Source organism: Seriola lalandi, unplaced genomic scaffold, assembly GCF_002814215.2.
Source record: "Seriola lalandi dorsalis isolate HSWRI2012SDOR001 ecotype SW California unplaced genomic scaffold, Sedor1 jcf7180002054570, whole genome shotgun sequence".
NCBI lineage: Eukaryota > Metazoa > Chordata > Actinopteri > Carangiformes > Carangidae > Seriola > Seriola lalandi.
Window position 1 is genome coordinate 2,445,757 of NW_019525123.1, and position 19,097 is coordinate 2,464,853.

General features: G+C 40.5%; 2 protein-coding genes and 1 non-coding gene across 3 annotated transcripts; 1 reads left to right on the top strand and 2 right to left on the bottom strand.

Annotated features, from left to right (window-relative positions):
• Positions 1-168: 168 nt before the first annotated feature.
• Positions 169-242, bottom strand: trnat-agu (transfer RNA threonine (anticodon AGU)). The gene has a single exon. It is a non-coding gene; the product is annotated as a tRNA-Thr (tRNA).
• A 922-nt stretch (positions 243-1,164) lies between these two features.
• On the top strand, positions 1,165-16,006 carry marchf6 (E3 ubiquitin-protein ligase MARCHF6). Its single transcript, XM_023416939.2, has 25 exons — positions 1,165-1,572; positions 2,113-2,212; positions 4,409-4,482; positions 4,733-4,876; positions 5,510-5,582; positions 5,756-5,924; positions 6,272-6,461; positions 7,570-7,631; positions 7,772-7,804; positions 7,894-7,945; positions 8,135-8,193; positions 8,292-8,372; positions 8,593-8,661; positions 9,062-9,136; positions 10,657-10,791; positions 10,941-11,161; positions 11,535-11,672; positions 11,760-11,979; positions 12,787-12,856; positions 13,057-13,238; positions 13,612-13,746; positions 13,963-14,052; positions 14,458-14,590; positions 15,010-15,145; positions 15,459-16,006. Exons 1-25 carry the CDS (start codon positions 1,554-1,556, stop codon positions 15,544-15,546), a joined length of 2,748 nt encoding a protein of 915 aa, XP_023272707.1. The 5' UTR covers positions 1,165-1,553; the 3' UTR covers positions 15,547-16,006.
• LOC111662912 (arylamine N-acetyltransferase 2-like) lies at positions 15,964-17,362 on the bottom strand. The gene has a single exon (XM_023416940.2). It carries the CDS (start codon positions 17,153-17,155, stop codon positions 16,292-16,294), a length of 864 nt encoding a protein of 287 aa, XP_023272708.1. The 5' UTR covers positions 17,156-17,362; the 3' UTR covers positions 15,964-16,291.
• Between the last annotated feature and the right edge of the window lie 1,735 nt (positions 17,363-19,097).

Consider the following 19,097-nt stretch of genomic DNA (forward strand, 5'->3'; position numbering starts at 1 on the left):
AGTGGGGAGTGGGGGTGACAGTGAACTCCTGCTGCCACAACGATTCAGAATTTCTGCCTGGCCTGACTGAAATGTGTCACTGATTAGCAAAGGTAACTGTTTTTAAGTGGTTAGAGTAGGCTGATCATGTCTATCTATCGAGGCTTACCCTACGACGAACTTCTCAAAAGGCACCGCTGGGATTCGAACCCAGGATCTCCTGTTTACTAGACAGGCGCTTTAACCAACTAAGCCACGGCGCCGCTGATGGTCGAGATTGGTAGGGCAGTAGCAATTCATGCCCCGATGCACGTTGCGCTCAGTTAGATTATTATTGTTAATGCCATGATCAATGTGTATACTTCAGTTTTCCTATCTAGACTCATCATAAGTATTTCTTGGCATTGTCCCTGTTGCTACCTACAGTGTTATATCAAAATATCCCCAGATGTTTGATAGCAAGCTTTTGTTTCTCTTTCATGAAACATGTAACAGCAGCCTATAGTGCGCGGGTTAACACATTTAAACAAAAAGCAGCGAATAGGCTCACCAAATCTTGTTTCACTAAAAACATTAGGCTACATACGAACGATTTCACGAGTTTAAATGAGTAATAAACAGGGTTAAGAGAAGATGGTAAAGTAAAAAAGGAGAATTCATTGATAGTAAACAATAAAGTAGCACCTAGCAACAACAATTTAATTGTCAAAGAGAAATAAACAAACAGTTGTGTGGCTGTAATGTTCCAAATTGAGGATTTTTATTATTTTTAAATAAACATCCAAAAAAGGAAGAGAGTTCTTACAAGATGGGCCCCACTAAGTCCAACTTTTGTCCACTTCTTCTCTGGGCTAATGATCACAGGTTCAAACATGTCAAATGTTATATAAAAAGTTGTTGGTTCAAGTAAAATCCTGCAGATGTCGCTGTTAATACAGACTGATGGATATTTGTTATCTATGGTATCCATGATATACTCAGTTTCCAGAAATGTCAATGAGGAAAAGCGAAGAAATGAAGAGCATTTTCTCCGGATTAGAAACAGGTCAAGGTTTTAACTGTTTAACAAGCCTCTGGTGCTTTAGTATTCAAAGATATAAAGAAGTTATAGCTTGCCCTTCACTAACCACGTGACGGTTGTTGTGGAAGTTTACCTGCCGTAAAACTTGAACCGATGTGGTAAAGTGAAATTGTTATGACAGGAGCTAGCAGTGACGTTAGCGCATGCGTTAGCGAGCTTAGCTAGCCATTTGTCTCCCAGGTTTAAACTGTCATTTCAAAGAGGATGTGAGGTTCCTGAAGTTTATTGTTTTACATCTAAAAAATACACCGTAAAAATAAAACCTTTTGTATAGCGGCGAACACAGACTTGATGTAAGAGGACACGACGAAGCAAGTACTAGTGGTCAGTCTGTGGGGAAACCATTTTATGATTGTCAATGCATCCGACACATAAGGATACACTCGTCTCGCTAGCTTAATTTAGCTAGCTAAACGATATTGTCTGTGTCGTGGATGGGTTCACTGAACAAGGTATTCCTGGAAGAAACGGTGATTGGTGCTTAGCGAACAACATGGATACTGCCGAAGAAGGTAAATACCCAAGGAAGTCTGTTGTAGTTGCTGCCCAGCTGGGGTTAACTAGCGTTAGCTTCCTCCGTGCATCTGAGAGACCCAAGCCTGGCCTGCTAGTGGTTAATTTAGCAGAATAGCATAGCTTGATATCCTGTCAATGTAATACGGGGTTAAATCAGGAAGACGGAAGAAGACCGTTAAACGCGGTTTTAATGCAACTGAGTTCAATGTAAGAGCACACTGTGAAGCAGCAATGTAGTACAAAGCGTAGAAAGAACCAGAAGTTACTGGTGATGTCATCAGTCTCCTGATGTATGGGCATATAGATCAGCGAAGTGTCATGTGTAACTCACTTAGATTTGTGTACCTTGTTTACCTTAAGTGTCTAGCATCAGCGACTATATGTTTCAAAATAACATTCCTCCATCCAAAAGACACCTGTCAAATAACACACCCCCGTCCCCCAATTCTGTCTGTACATCTCTGTTTTGCTTGGCTTTGTCAATGATTGTCATATACTCACTCACATTGTGTGTATGTGTGTGTTTGTGTGTGAAGCGGATATTTGTCGCGTGTGCCGCTCTGAGGGGACCCCAGACAAACCTTTGTACCACCCCTGTGTCTGCACTGGCAGTATCAAGTTTATCCACCAGGAATGGTAAGTGTGTTTGGGTGTCTCTTCCCCTTTGACAGCTGTCATTATTTTGACTTTGCAGGATTCCCTTTTCCAGAGTCCCGCTTTCCCCTTTTATTAAACATTTACCCAGAAAAGACCTTCCACATTAATGTGAGTAACTACGCTAAGACATTGTGTTAACTTGTTGTATTAGTTACTCCAAAACCCTAGTTCACAGTAGCCTCTCTCATATCTTCTCCAAAACCTTTTTTCCAACATTTTTTTTCCATCAGGGTTATTCCTATCTTGGCTCTATGCACATGAACACAAAAAGAAAAAAATTGTTAGCTAGGTTATTTTTAATTTTATGGTCTAAAAAAGCAGGATAGTTTTTACATGGAAGTTTCCCCTAAGTAGATTACTGATTAAAGTAAACAGTATATTGCACATACTTTCACTTGATTTGATAATCCAAGATAATCTGGAAACAGGAATCCTCTTTTTTTAACTGTGACAGCACATTTTGAAATTTCAAGGTGGTTCTTAAGAAATTGTAATAATAATTTGGAGTACAGGTTGTGCACAAAGATTATTCCTAGAGAGATGGCTTGATGATAAAAGAAATAGAAGAACCTTGAAAGGGATGCAGAACAGGTTTGTCCTCTATCACATCCAGGTTACATAGCATCCCGGTTTTCTGGCCGTAGGTGTGGTATTAGGATAGTGAAAACAATACCAACGCCTGCAGATACTTTGGAGATTGTGCTGTGTTCTCATCTGTCAGGTGTGTGTGAGCATCACTGGTTGTAAGAGGGTCAGGTGGATGGAAGTCCCCAGGCAGAAGCAAAGGCCAGGCCTGGATTGTTCTGCGGTAACTGTTGAACCTCAGTCCGTATTCATATGAGTTCGCTGCCATCCCCACAAAGTTTAGAATAACAGCCTATTGTGTCTAGATTGTAGTGCTCAGTGTATGAAATGTTAAATGTAGCTATGCTTATTTTAGCAATTCTTAGGTAGGAGATGCGTGATGCGGAAATTTTATTACCCAGAGTGCCACAGTCAGAGATGTATCAAACTAAATGTGGACAGGACTCACACCGCACAGTTGCACTCCTTCAAATAGCAGGGGGAAAACTTCTCACAGCTGGGTGCCCAATATGTATTGTGACAGTTTGAGTTGAACCCATGTGGGACTCAGTTTAAGAAGACCTTTCTGTGAGCAAAACAAGGTTCTATCTTCACCAGTCATTCAACGTCACAGTTTTTAAATGCCTTCACAGTCATATAGAGATATGTGTTTTACAGTGTGTCTTGATTTTCAGTTGTACTTGAACATCATAGGGCCAATTTCCCTTAGATAGCCCAACTGTTGCTGATCTTGATACAACTTTTCCTAAATTGAACCACAAAGGAATAGCTGTGATCTGTAATGGATCACCTATGCTTGCATAGTTATGGTACAGCAATAAAGCTTATCATTTTTTTATTTAGGGAGCGTAGTTGGAAGGTTGAATGATGTAAGCAAAGTTGAATTGAAACTTGAGGTATAACCTTGGTCTGTGTAGGCCTAACGAGAAAGCTGTTGTATGTGTTGGACTCAGCTTGTGTAGTGACTCCCTTACATAACCCACTCGTTAGTCCCACAGTCTAGCCTATGTCACAACAAGCTGGGATGGTATTATTATGGGCAACATACAAGCACACATCAGCTCAGAAATAGCTGATACACCCTACTTTGTTAGTTGTTAATCAGAGTCGGACTGAGAAATGATAAATGCTCATAGTCGGTGTCTGTTGGGTGGAGAGGTCTTAAGAGCTGAGCTTACGTCCTAATCACCTCATATCCTTGTGTAGTTAGTCATAGCAGTGGTGTGACTGCAATGAAAAAGATCATGTTAGGTGAACACTATAGACAGTAGTCTTTGTCTACATCTCAGAAATTTCAAATGTAACTACACACACATAAACACATTCACATTCACCGCATTCACCACAAGTAGCTATATAAAGCGTCTAATTTGAATTAACTAGTGGGTACCCATTGCTATTGATGTAAATTTTTGGTTTTCCAATATGTCTTCCAAATTTATACCCACAAAATTACAAACCACTTGAGTGTGTTGAGTCTGTCTGTGTGAGAAACTGGTTGTCAGCATGAAAAATGTCTGTGATTAGAACATAAAAATGTTCTGTTAGCACATGTATGGTTCTTTTCACACTATAAATGTTGCTTTACAGTTTGGTCCAGTGGCTGAAGCACAGCAGGAAGGAGTACTGTGAATTGTGCAAGCACAGATTTGCTTTTACACCAAGTAAGTTTGTGACGTCATTGATGAATCATATTAATCATATTAGTTTCCCAAACTTGCCTCACACATGGGGCCAGTCGGTTCTTTTTTATATTTTACAAGTGACCGTTTCATTTATTGAGAATCATTTCTTCGTTAGTACAAAATCTTGAATAATGTAAATAACTTCCAGTAGTGTAAACAGAAAATGATCACACAGAAAAAATTAATTGACTCGGGTCTCGGGTTAACTCTTTTCCTTTCTACCCTTCAGTCTACTCCCCAGACATGCCCTCACGTCTGCCCATACAAGACATTTGTGCCGGCCTGCTGACCAGTGTGGGCACGGCAATCCGCTACTGGTTCCATTACACATTGGTGGCCTTCGCATGGCTCGGGGTGGTCCCTCTCACTGCATGTAAGTGGGAGACACAGAAATGCAGAGATAAACCGATTGTGTATTCAGTGCCACAAGGAAAACCTCTCAATATATTGGATTAAGCCTTTGTTACAACCTTTGTGTTGTTTCATAGTTTTATTATCTTAAACATACAATTAATTTCAAAGCAGTGGGAGAAACGGGTTTAATCTGATTACAACTGATCAGTGCGTTTCATAGATTTGAAAGCACACGCTGATTGTACTGTATGTTGCCCCCCTGAGTGTAACCCGTTCTGTCCCATATGGGTGAAAGGAATGTCTCCCTTTAGCGCACAGATGTAGGCACACAGAGACACGTTTCCTCTTTCTGCAGCACATAATACAGTCATTGATGACTTGACCGTGACATACACTTTACATATTAGTTAATGTGTATCGTTTAACAAGATCAAGAGAATTACAGCTTAAGTACCATTACATAACGGGCTATGCAATGTTTTCCAAGCTATATAAATCCCCCTCACTATTCAATGTAAAAAATGTCGCCTAGATAATATTTACTTCTCATACATAATGGAAGTTGTTTCAATGCAGAATGTTTTAAACATTTAAAATGTATTTTCCATATGCAGATTGACACCAATGTATTTATCCGCTCTCTTTGCCTCAGGTCGCATCTACAAGTGTCTGTTTACTGGCTCTGTGAGCTCACTTTTGACACTGCCATTGGACATGCTCTCTACGTGAGTGATGATACCAGTATTCTCTAGCACTACACACTAAAGCATTATGTTAAACTTCATATAAGTTCATTTTTTCTACTTGTTTAATATCCTCATTTCCCTACAGCTTAGGTACAAAGGGCCGTTTCAGTGTTTTTGTATTTTCATGTATTTGTTTTTGTTTGTTCCTTCAGAGAGAACCTGCTTGCAGATTGTCTTCAGGGCTGCTTCGTCGTCACCTGCACCCTGTGTGCATTTATCAGTCTGGTGTGGCTGAGAGAACAGATAGTCCATGGTGGCGCTCCCCAGTGGTTAGAGCAGCACCAGCCACCACCACCGAACGCAGCTGGACAAGCCAATGAGGTGCATTGCTTGACTGATTGCCAATAAGCCAAACTCATTTCTTTGATTTAAAAAAAAAAAAGAAAAGCGAAAGCATCAAAAAGAGCTGTTCAATGAAACAGTATATACACGATAGCCAGTTCTTTTAGCCAGGCAATAAACATACCAAGAGAGGGAAAAAGATATTAATGGTGGGCATAGTTATTTTTTTGTATTGTGTGCATAATTTAAATACCATATCTTACTGTAACCCATACATCTACTCCGCAGTATCCTGTCGTGACACATACTTGTACATCCAATCTTAATCATGCGCATACACACAAACATCTCCCTATATAAAATGCATCCTGCTCTCTCACCCTCAGGCACAAGGGGCAGGTCAGGGAGCAGCTGATGAGCCCCCTGCAGCCCAGCCGGCCCCTGCTGATCCCCCAGCCCAAAATGAAGCAGAACCTGAGCCCCCTGATGTCCCCCCAGACCAAGGTGATGACCCAGAGCTGGAGGAAGAGGAGGGAGCCGCTGCTGAAGATGCTGACCCCAATAATGGAGCACAAGGTTAGAATTTGTTATTAAATTGAACACTTAAGTAAATTCCACTTAAAGTCTGTTTTTCTGGCACCTATAGCTAATTTTGGTCAGTCAGACGAGTTGTCAGACTGTATAAAATGTCTTCATCGGTATATAATATCATTAATTTTAAGACATATATATTAGTATAGGCAAAACTAGTGATTGTCTTCAGGAATGGCACATTCTGCCTGTCTGTCCATCACATTTCACAGTGTGCTCTGCCTTGTCAGATTTAATGGAGATATGCTGGAATGCCTTACCTTTCAGAATTGAATTGCTTAAGATCACAAAACACTGAGGGAATGGTGCAGTTCACACACAAATGAAATGGAAAGTGAGTAAAGTGTTCCCAAAATATTTTGTCTCCAATGAAGCCAACAAATAAGACCACGGTTGGAACAACGTCTTTTTGCAACAGAAAACAACAGGTTTATAGAAATGCAATCTGAATGTTGAGAAACATTAGAACGAACAGCACCACTGGCATCAGAGCATACAAATGGTTTCCATAATGGTCTAATTTGGTAACAATTTGTTATCACAATTAATTTGAGTATGATATAACGACATGTCAAAATGCAACCCACAGCACTCACACTGATTTGTTTTGTTTTACTGTGGTTAATGGACTGATATTGCAGCAGGCTGACTAAAAGAGGCAGATAATGAATTGTTACTATATTATACATTATTCTTACTGTGGAGTATCACTAAAGCTAAATGAGTAAAATGGAAAAGTCTCACAATAGCCTTTTCTTACACTTCAGTACTAACTGATTTTCCCGGAACAACATTAATAATTTAAGAGTAACAGCATTTGTGAAAAATATTTTTCTGACTTTGCACTAAAAGCCAACTCAAAACCATTTGACCAGACAAACACAATAAAGTGGTGTTTTCCTGTCTTAATATTGTGCACTGTAGTGCTGTTGTCATCTGAAAAGCAGGGAGATACAGTCAGAAAGGATCTGATCAGTGATACCGACTTAGATGGGATCACCCAGATGCTGTTTATACAAATACTTCATAAGTTAGTGTTTGGCATGATTATAGTAATCCTCATTGTATTTCAAGCTGATGTCTGTCTCTGTAGATGACATGAATTGGAATGCTTTGGAGTGGGACAGAGCGGCAGAGGAGCTCACCTGGGAAAGGGTAACTCTGCATATCATTATCAATCTCCAAACCCGTTCATCCCTAGTACACACAAATACACAAATCTATATGTAACTTTGTTATCAGTGGCATGCATCCTTGCACATGAAACACTTAAAATTCTTAAATTTCCCTTGCAGATGCTCGGCCTGGATGGGTCACTGGTATTTTTGGTAAGTCTTAATACCCATAACTGTCATTTATATTTTGTATGATGAGTATCCGTATCTTACCGCTTGATGTTTATGTCTTTTTCTTGTAGGAGCATGTGTTTTGGGTAGTATCTCTCAACACACTCTTCATCCTGGTCTTTGGTGAGTAGACTGAAACAATGATGTTTCATGTATCATAAGCATAAAGGTATACTGTACAATTATATGATGCTGGTCCATTTTTGTCATACCTAAATGACAGACTCTTATTTATTATGTAATTTTGGCAATGATGTTTATATGCTACAGTGGGAAATGTTCTCTCTTTTTTTTTTTTTTCCCTTCATTCAGCATTTTGTCCATACCACATCGGGCACTTCTCTGTTGTTGGTCTTGGCTTTGAGGAATATGTAAGAAACTGCTTTTATCAATTAGCCTTATTATGCAACACTGTATCTAATGAATTATACTTCAGATTTATTGACTACTGCGTTGTATTTCTCTGCAGGTCCAAGCCTCCCACTTTGAGGGCTTAATCACAACAATTGTGGGCTACATACTGCTGGCCATGACGCTCATCCTCTGTCATGTATCCTTCCTATCAATCCCCTGTACTTTCCTGATATGTAAAACCTAAGGCAAAATAATCCCATCGCCTGTAGTCTCACAATATTACAGGGCCAGACTTTGCATGTTAAATTTACTGTTGTGTGTGTGTGTGTGTGTGTGTGTGTGTGTGTGTGTGTGTGTGTGTGTGTGTGTGTGTGTGTGTGTGGGGTACCAGTGTTGATCCTTAATGGCTGTCTCAGGGACTGGCCGCTCTGGTCAGGTTCCAGCGCTCCCGGCGTCTCCTGGGAGTCTGCTACATTGTTGTCAAGGTAACAACACCTCTAAGTGCATTTTTGCTTTGTGTGACTCACACATAAGCACAGTCCTTGGTTTAAATGCACACAGAAGTATTCATTTACTTCCTGAACACAACACTGAATTTGCAATCATATACATAAGCTGAGGGATAGAAATGATTTATTCCAGTATGACCCAGAAATAATAAGATAAATGGATAATATGCCTACAGGCACAGGATTACCTTCTCCATTTAAAATCATCACCCTGCATCAACAGACACACACAAGGACAGTCCTTTAACAGTATCATGATAATTCTTACAATATAACTGAATGAGGAAAAAGTGTTCAATTACTGTATTTTTCAGTTTTCAGTTCATCTACATATGGTATAAACTGTCACTGAGACATGTCTCTCTTTCCATTACAGGTCTCTCTGCTGGTTGTTGTGGAGATTGGTGTGTTTCCACTCATCTGTGGCTGGTGGCTTGACATATGCTCTTTAGTAAGGCTCTCACTCTACTTATTCTTACTGTCATTATGTCTCCAGTACTCTGTTAAATGATCTAATTCCCCAGCTCCTCTCACTTGTCTGCATTTTGTATTAAAGTGGTTTAATGTGTTGGATTTGGAATCAAACTTAAATTAGTATTATGATAAAGGTCAAGCTTCTCTCATTGTTGGCTGTTGTAGTTGTAGATGCAGTCTTGTATCTTATATTGAGAAATATTTTCTTGGAGTAGTATCCATGTTTTCTACGAGACTGAAAGGGTTCTGCCAGAGTCAGTGACAGCCTCATTTTCTGGATATGTCTCTTCTTATGTAATTTCGGTGGATGCTTCATTTGTGTTGTTTTTCTAAAATGAGAGAAGTGTTGCCTACCCTGTAGAGGCGTCTGTCACATAGCCATTGAAGTGGCTTTTAACAAGGTTGCGTTGTGGCTCTCACATTCCTTGTCTGTAAGCACTTGTCAGAAAACCAAGTCCCTCTCCACCCCCTGCTGCCTCCCAAGCTTGCCACCTATGCTACTCATTGTAACTCAGTGGGTATGTTTTCCTGAGTCTGTCCCGAGCCATTCAACCTGTCTCAGAACAGATGGAGCAGCTTTCACAGCAGAAGGGAACCGCATTCGTCCTGCTCTGCAGCTGTTTGCTAGTGAGAAGAATCTAATTGGCCTGAGAATGGACTGTGTGGGAAACCGCTATCTTCATCATTTTAGTTTGTCCCACAAATTCAAAGGAACCTTTTGATAACAATCAGCTTCTTTGGTCTCTGCTGTGATGCTCGTTTTTGAAGTTATGAATAAATATTTCAAATTAAGGACATGGCTAATTGAATATATACAACAGCACTTGCATAAGTTAACAATACAAGTCTGGAAAATTAGACTTAACTTTACTCTCTGAAAAGTTTTTTGCAATTATGCCTCCACACCGGCAACAGCCGTGGCTAGAGGCATTATGTTTTCAAGTTGTTTGTTCCTCCGTCCATCCCATTCTCGAGAAGGTCGAAGTCACTTTGACCTCACGTCTGTTGCATTCTTGTGAAGGTGATATCTCAGGAACACCTTGACTGAAATTTTTCAAATTTAGCAAAAACATTCACTACACTAATTGTGACCAAATATCACACAAATGTCTAATGGGATAAAACGATGAAGTGATGACATTTTATATCCAAAACGTTAATAGTCAACTTTACTGTCACATCATAATGTTCTGCAATAACACTTTTCTGGCCACAAATCAACTCTATAATGCAGGAACAGAAGGGGAGATTGTGACCATATTTCCTGCAACTTTACTGCTTAGCGAAGGCATACAGCCGCAAGGCGACTAAACCTAGTTTAAATGTGTAAAGCATATGGCATGTGTAAATGTTATTCATAACACATTTTACCATCGAGCCAACAGTTAATTCATTGAGCAAAGAAAGGTAATCGGAAAGCATCATCTTAGAACTAATACTGAATTTGAATAAATTCAAAATGTTTTTTTTCTCCATTTTAATTTCTGCATCCTGCAGGAGATGTTTGATGCCTCCCTGAAAGACAGAGAGTTGAGTTTTAAATCAGCCCCAGGTACCACCATGTTCCTGCACTGGCTTGTGGGAATGGTCTATGTCTTCTACTTTGCTTCTTTCATCCTCCTACTGAGAGAGGTAAGATGACAAAATGTTTGTTAACATCTTTTTTTTTATGTAAGTACTTTAAGTTGATTTTGCTTTAGGTACATTTTTGATTATGATTTTAAAAAAAAAATACAATTGAGGGGGGAAAAAAATGCAATAACTTCTTGTTTGTCCATCAGGTGCTGAGGCCTGGAGTGCTGTGGTTTCTGAGAAACCTCAATGACCCAGATTTTAACCCAGTGCAGGAGATGATTCACCTGCCCATCTACAGACACCTGCGGCGGTTCATCCTGTCCGTGGTGGTGTTCGGTTCTATCGTGTTGCTCATGCTGTGGCTGCCCATCAGGCTGATTAAACTACTGCTGCCCACCTTCCTGCCATACAATGTCATGCTCTACAGGTAACCACAGACATAACAAAATTATCAGTCACTTAGCAATAATCTATATGAACGCTGCTGATTTGTCTCTCTAAAATGTTTAATCCCACTTCCTCTTCAAGCCAAGTTGCCACAGCATCTTGCTGCAGTAAAGCTTGAGTTTAAGAGGAAGTATCGGTCATACTGCCAACATGAATGACTGATCAAAAATGAGTTGTAGTGATGTGTCCATTTGGGTAGCTGTAAGAAACTTAACATATACATATGCAGAAGGCTTTATCAAAACAATTGAGAACAGAAATCTCAAGAACTGTTCTTTGGCACCATGTGGGACATGCACTGGAGCACATTGTTGAAATGTCTTTTTCTGACCTGTCCACCTGTTTCCCCTCAGTGACGCCCCAGTCAGTGAGCTGTCTTTGGAGCTATTATTACTCCAGGTTGTGCTGCCAGCTCTACTGGAGCAGGGACACACTCGCCAGTGGCTCAAAGGCCTGGTCAGAGCCTGGACAGTCAGTGCTGGATATTTACTGTAAGTTGGGTCTGAATACACCAGAACATATTTTACATTTTCTCAAATTGGCTGTAACCAATCGACCGCTTCTCTTTGCCTCTGCAGAGACCTCCACTCCTACCTCCTCGGGGAGCAGGAGGACAATGATGCCAACCAGCCTGTGAATAACAACAATAATAACCCTCCCCCCGGTCACCATAACAACAACAACAACCCTGCCCCAGCTGTTGGCGAGGGGCTACATGCAGCCCACCAGGCCATCCTGCAACAAGGTGGACCAGTGGGTTTCCAGCCCTACCACCGACCCCTTCGCTTCCCATTCAGGGTGAGATGTGGTTTTAAACCTTGGTATGAACATTTTCCACAGTTTATGGAGCAGGCTCTGTGGAATTTTATGTGGTATTACTGTTTTTTAAGTACTAATGCACTTTTTTGATATCCAGTAAATGATGGTTAGTTTACAGGTCTTAGATGCATGGATTCCAGCATTCCAACATTTGAACCTTTGCAGTGTTTTCTGAAATCTTTATTAGCATGATTACTATAGGCTGCAAAGTCACAGAATGTAATTCACCATTCAGGTTTAATGAGGCAGTGAATAATCTATAACTGGCACCACAAGCTTCACATGCAAATGCAAATTCAGTTACCAAAGCTGCTTTGAAGAAGCAACACCTTCTTAATTTATAGCTACCCTAACACTCAAGGGTATGGTTGCAAGCAGCAGGGATGCAGAGATTAAACATAATACACTTTAAGTAATAATGCATTAAACTAACATACATTTGAGTACCTTAGGCTTTTCTTCTACAGTCTCTTTTTTCTTTCGTTAAAAAAAAGACCGACTACAGCTATCTGTAATTTGTGGTTTCCGACACAAATTTAGAAATGTGCCAACGCCCTAGGCTGTACAACTCTGCTCTGTTATTCTACTGCTCCTTCTAATGTTAAAGGCCTTGATCTCCATGTGCACTGTGATAACTGTCTAACATATTCCAGCTGTAGTTTAGAAAGTATACTGTACATATGTCTACAGTGTTGTCAGTGAATTGACAATTATAATCGTATGTCCAAGACTGATTACTGCCCTATATTCACTTTTATTCTAAAAAATTTGTCCTCTCTTCTCCAGATTGTGTTGCTCATAGCGTTCATGTGCATCACTCTGCTGGTGGCCAGTCTGGTGTGTCTAACCCTGCCAGGTGAGATGTGTTTTTACTCTGTAGACCAACACCCAGTCTGTAATTGTAGGGTGTATCTAAGTATGTGCATGTCTCTGCTCTTTAATAAGTTATATTTTGAGCTGTAATAGTAATCCACTTCTTCCTCAATTAGACATGACAATCACTGTAATGTTGGAAATAGTGTGTTCATGTATGGTATGTTTTGTCATGTGTTTCAGTGTTCACCGGGCGCTGGCTGATGTCCTTCTGGACAGGAAACTCCAAAATCCACGAACTGTACACAGCTGCATGTGGCCTGTATGTCTGCTGGCTGTCTATCCGCGGAGTCACTGTGCTGCTTGCCTGGATGCCCCAGGGACGCACAGTCATCATGCGCAAAGTCCAGGAGTGGACACTCATGGTACGCATCAGTGAGCAGCCTCCATTGTTGGCAAACACCAAAACTGGGCAGCAGAGTGGTGCTGTAATTAGTTTTCTCTTTCTAGCCTTTAGAATTTCAAGAGCTGTAGTGTTTTTGTTAAGCGTTTGTTTGCTTATTGCAATCTTAAAAGTCAATGTCCAAAATTTGGCGGCATCACCCTATTAGTAATATCCCAACTTTGAAGCCTCTACTCAAGTCTTTAACTCTGCCAGTGCTGCAGTCATTTTATCCCATGAAGGAAGAAGGTGCCATCAAACAGGCTAAAACTTCAAACTACCATACTTGTTCTCTTAGTCTATTGATGTTTCCTGATTATTTAGGTTAATTTTACATCCTCTTTTTATTTGTGCAGATCCTGAAGACCCTGGTTGTAGCTCTACTGGTTGCTGGAGTCATCCCGCTGCTACTGGGTCTGCTGTTTGAACTGGTTATTGTGGCTCCACTCAGGGTACCCCTGGACCAAACACCCCTCTTCTACCCCTGGCAGGTACGATTGTGTGTCTGTGTTATGGGTATGTCTGTCTTTTTCCATCTCTGGCTTTCCCTCCCCTCTATTACAACTTCATTTTAGTAGTTTAATGTTGTGTAGGTATTATGTTTGAATTGTTCCTTTACCCTGTTTGCCCATTTGGGTTCCTTAGCATCGTCAGATAACCCCCAGTTCCTGTATCTATATTCATCCACTGATCATTGTTATCTTCAGGACTGGGCTCTTGGAGTGCTCCATGCCAAAATCATTGCTGCCATCACTCTCATGGGCCCTCAGTGGTGGCTGAAGACTGTAATTGAGCAGGTGGGTTTCAGTTGGATATTAAGCATTAATTATTGAATATTGCGAAACTTCTTTTGACCGACAAGTATTCATTACTTAGCCATTACTTTTAAGATTTCAGTATCTTGGCTAAGTAAGAAACAAATGCATTAATAAAATCTTGACATGAAGTGGTTCTATACCATAATTTATTTTATTTATAGTGTATAAGAAGAGTAACAGGGAAGTTGAGCGGTTAGTCTGTCCTTCAGTTTGAGAAAATGTTTCAATGCTGGCTCATGTAGCCTTCAGCTAGACAGTGGATCCATTTGTGCTGCTTTGTAGATTACTTTGTATTCCACCCTACTTGCGTTAAGACAGTAACTCCTCAGTGTGGATCAATTCAATTGAAAGTAGCTTTATAATGATTCCAAAATTCCCCCCTAGGTTTATGCAAACGGAATTCGCAACATTGATCTTCAATTCATCATCCGTAAACTGGCAGCTCCGGTCATCTCAGTCCTGCTGCTGTCCTTGTGTGTGCCGTATGTAATCGCTGCTGGAGTGGTCCCGGGTGTAGGTGAGTGCCTGGGCATGTGTATTGTTAGTATTTTTAGAATTGTATTTGTTTAAACCTTTCATTTTCTCTGTTGGTTTGTTAATTTCACCTATTCAGCTGGAGATTTTTTTTTAGACCAAAACAGGAGCATCACACTTAAATATACAAGTAAATGCACTTAATGTACTTTTCTAAGATAGGATCTCAGCAGCAAAGAAAGCTGAATAAAGCACTGACTTTCACTGAGTTATCTTAAAACAAACCACCGAGAGTTTGTCAGATTCATCCTGTCAATATGCTTAAGTACCATCACATTACAGAGGTGTTTTCCCAAAATATTACATTTCTTCTTATCTCAGAGGACTGTTGCAGTGACTACAGTGTGATCTAATGGGAGGTTCAGTAAAACAATATATAACCGAAGTGCATTGCTCTTGCAGGAGTGACTCCAGAGATGGAAATTCTAATGCAGAGAAGAATCTACCCATTCCTCTTGATGGTGGTCTCACTTATCGGCATCCTGTCCTTCCAGATCCGACAGTTTAAACGCCTTTATGAACACATCAAAAATGACAAGTATGGATTTTTTAGCATACACCCAATAACAAAAAACAATTATTTTAAGATTTGTTGTGTTTGGCAATGACTGTTTTCCAGTTTCCAGTTTAAGTTTTTAAGTTAAAAACACCTAGTGCAAACTTATATTAAACTAACTTTTAACCTTCTAAAAAAGTTGTTATGTATGATTTCAAAATGTTAATGTTTCAAGACTATGAATTAAATAGGACATAATTATAGTCTTCAAAGATGAAGAGTCATTTCAGTGCTGGAAAGTCTGAAAATAGTAAGAATCATAGCATTGTTATTGTGATAATCTCTGTCTTTGCAGATACCTGGTTGGACAGAGGCTCGTCAACTATGAGCGGAAAGCTGGAAGAGCAAGCTCAGTCCCCCCCTCCAACCCTGTCGCAGAGTAGAATTTTGTGTCACGCGTCGCCATGTTTTTGCACCTGTTACGTTGCGAACACCCTAGCCCACACCCCTTACCCACCCTTTTTGATTTTCAACGACCATAATCCGTTTGAATCTCCTATGGATCTTGCTGGATTTTATGGATGTCATTCAATTTCTTGAATTCCCTTTATTGCCCATCAAAGGTGGGATGGGAAAATGTATTATAATCATGGGACAGCTGAGTATTCCCCTGTGACAAATGGAGTAGACAGAAGGGTGAGGGTTGAAGGGTTTGATTTAAAGCTCAACATCTCTATTGTTGTTCATGCCTTGCTTTGTAAAGTGCTGCCTGATAATTGTACATGTGTAAATACTTTGAACGCAGACTTTGTCTTACAAAAAAAAAGACAGATGGATTAATGCAATGACCATTGTACATCTTAAAAGTGTATGTATAATTTATTAAATCAGACTGACAATTTATCTTTTTTGTTGCATGTGTTAAGACTGTGTGTGGTTGATTGTTTAATGGCTAGATTTGGGTTTGTTGGTATATGCAAAGATCAGGATTAGACAAGAGCCACATGTCCAATCTTTCTATATACTGTACTTCATACTTTGATCTGAGTGTTAAAAAATCAATTTGCAATCCTTATGTATAACATGTATGAATCAAGACTGTTTGCAGCTATACCAATAAGAAGACATACATTTTTTTCACATAATTTTGTCTATGACGGTGTAAAGATATTCCATATGGAAACATGATCAATACACGACTGGGGGTGGTGTTATCACCTCATCCTTTGGTATGAGCAGAGAGTTTAGCACAATTCCAAATTCCTGTTCCAAAATACCAGGAATCTCCTCATCTTTAAGTTCCCTGGTTGTGGTTTCAAACACCCTCCCTGTTTCCTCATTGGGAAACGTGGCGGTGATCAGTCTGTGGCCAATGTAGGTGATCCTTCCACCTGGTTTTAAAACAGTGCAGAGGGACTTGCAGAAGAAAATGGAGCTGGGGGAGCTCTGGTGGTACTGGCACATCTCAGTAAAATCCTCCAGACACCGGGGATCAAGGGTAAACTTGTAGATCTCTGTCCAGTCTCCATCTGTACCTCTGTTTTCTTCCTGTTGCCATTCCAGAAAGTGCATATCCCGTTCCTTTCTAATGCGGTACACTCGGTGGCCCTGCTCCTGGGGGCCACTGTGCTCCAGTGAAAGGGGGGTACTGAAGCCTGGCACGCCAAAGCCCACGTCGGACAGCCACCGCCGGTCCTCAATGGTCACCATGAGGATCAGATGATCAAAAGGTGGTCCGTAGCGGCTGGTGACGGAGTTCTTCACCTGGCCGGAAATCAAAGTTACCTGGAAGCCCATTTTGGACAGCAACCAGGAGAAGAGTCCGTTGTTCTCAAAGCAAAAACCGCCTCTGCGCCGGTTCACGATCTTGTCGAACAAAAGCGGAAGATCGAGTTGGACTCGTCCGTTGCTGTGCACGGTGAGGTCTTCAAACGGCACCGACAGCAGGTGACAGGTGTGAACCGACCGCAGCACATCCAGGCTGGGCTCAGCTGGACCCACAAACCCAATGCGCAACAAATATTTCTGCAAGTCCATGTCCACCGAAGTCATTTCTCCTGGATTACCCGTCACTACTTTTACTTCTGACAACTTCAACAGTATTAAACAAGACTACATTTAAAGTACGCAGACATTGACCAACTTAAACCAAAACGGTTCCCGTATATTTTTCTTTCTGTTGCGGAATTAACGTTGTCTTAAGGGCCGGAAGTTACAGTCCTGAAATCAACTCCAAGTTGAGCGGGGGCCTCAGAGGCTGAAATATGAAGCCAATGTGAAAGTTCCTCAAATGGCCACTGGGGGCTGGGAGGAAGTCAATGCCCATAGACTCATATATTAAAATGCCCAAACAGCAGAAATACAGGTTTACAGCCTGTTGCAAAAGAAAAACGGTTTCAGTCTCTGTAGCTAACTTCCCCCTTTTTGACAACTGTATGGGGGTGAAATTTTACATAACCTCCCCGTTTAAACTTTATTAAGGTTTAAAGTAATGCACAATTGAGGATATGGCCCCCTTCAGTGACAGGTGGGGGGTCACAGTTGACTAGCCACTAGCTGTATGCTAGTTATCACTGGGTATCAGCTGGGCTAATTCAATTCACTGAACGTGACTACTCGGCTATGTTTAGGTGTAGATTCATGCAAATATTGGACAAATTATATGGCTTACTATATGGTTAATTGACTAACAGAACACGAGGAATTCTGTACTCCTGTATTTTGAGGTGAGTGAAATTCTAGTATTATTTTTATTTATATATTAGCACTAATTGGCATATATTGGTGTCCACGCTCACCATACCTGGCTTGTTAGCTTAGGTTGTTATGTAGCGAATTAGCCAGTAAATGAATTAGCCTTGTTTTAGCCTTCCAGCAAGAGTCCCACACACCCAGCTGTGCTAACAATGATATCGACAGCTTATACTTGCCACAGTTATTAAACTGTAGACTGGGCATCATAGACTGTAAAAAAAGCTGGACAGAGCCACAATGACGTCACCGATAGTTTTTTGAAGAGCAATTTGAAGCTGAGAGTGGGCTGCTCCACCATCTCCATCTTGGCAGTGCCTGACTGCCTAACTCCCAGCTAATCTAAAAATGGGCAACTAGGTGGGGCGAATGTGGAGCCAGACATGGGGCATGTCAATATTTGTCCAATATTTGCATGAAAAATCCTCCAGAAGGTCACAAACACTGCAAACATGACTGAGCTTTATTATTAAGTTCAAAATAGTGGCAAAAGCTTTTGCCAAAATTTTGCATTCAAATCATGGAGATGAGTGAGTGATTCTGTTTTTTTGCTATATAATGCACACACAAAGCAGGATAACCAGCCAAGCAAAGGGGCCACAGAGGCCCAGGGACCTCAAATGCCCCAGGCTACACCGTATCATTTGGTTAATCTCAAACTGAAGCACATTATTAATCATGACAGTGACAGGTCCTCCTTCAACTATCCATCTTGTGGCCCTGGTTTTGTACAGTCTAAATCTAGTTTAAAGACTGACAGTCATCTAACAAATTACTGGTAAACAAATAACCATTTCAGCCTTTGAGTACTGGTCAGTTTCTGGATCCATGGACACAGTGAAACTGCTATATATTGTGGGGGTCAGTTGGGGCACAGGAACAGGTTTTTCACCTCTGGGCCCCCTAGAAAATTATGGCCATGTCTAACACCTGTTCAACTTTTTGTCTCACCTTCCCTGTAATTGGTTAAAATTCATGGTAATTATTTGTCATATTGTATAGGAAGTATGTATAAGGTTTAAAGTACTGAGTGCTTTGTGTATAAAATTGAGTTGTGATATAATCTTTTATTACTTTTTTACAATGTCAAATCATATTTGGAAAAATAATAAAGTGAAAAGCACAAGAACAGTAATGGAACCAAAAAACGTTAAAAATAAACAAAGAATACCTTTTGGTTTTATGCAATTTGATCATTTGTCTATATTAGTTTAATGTTGTTTATCAAATATATCAAGTCATG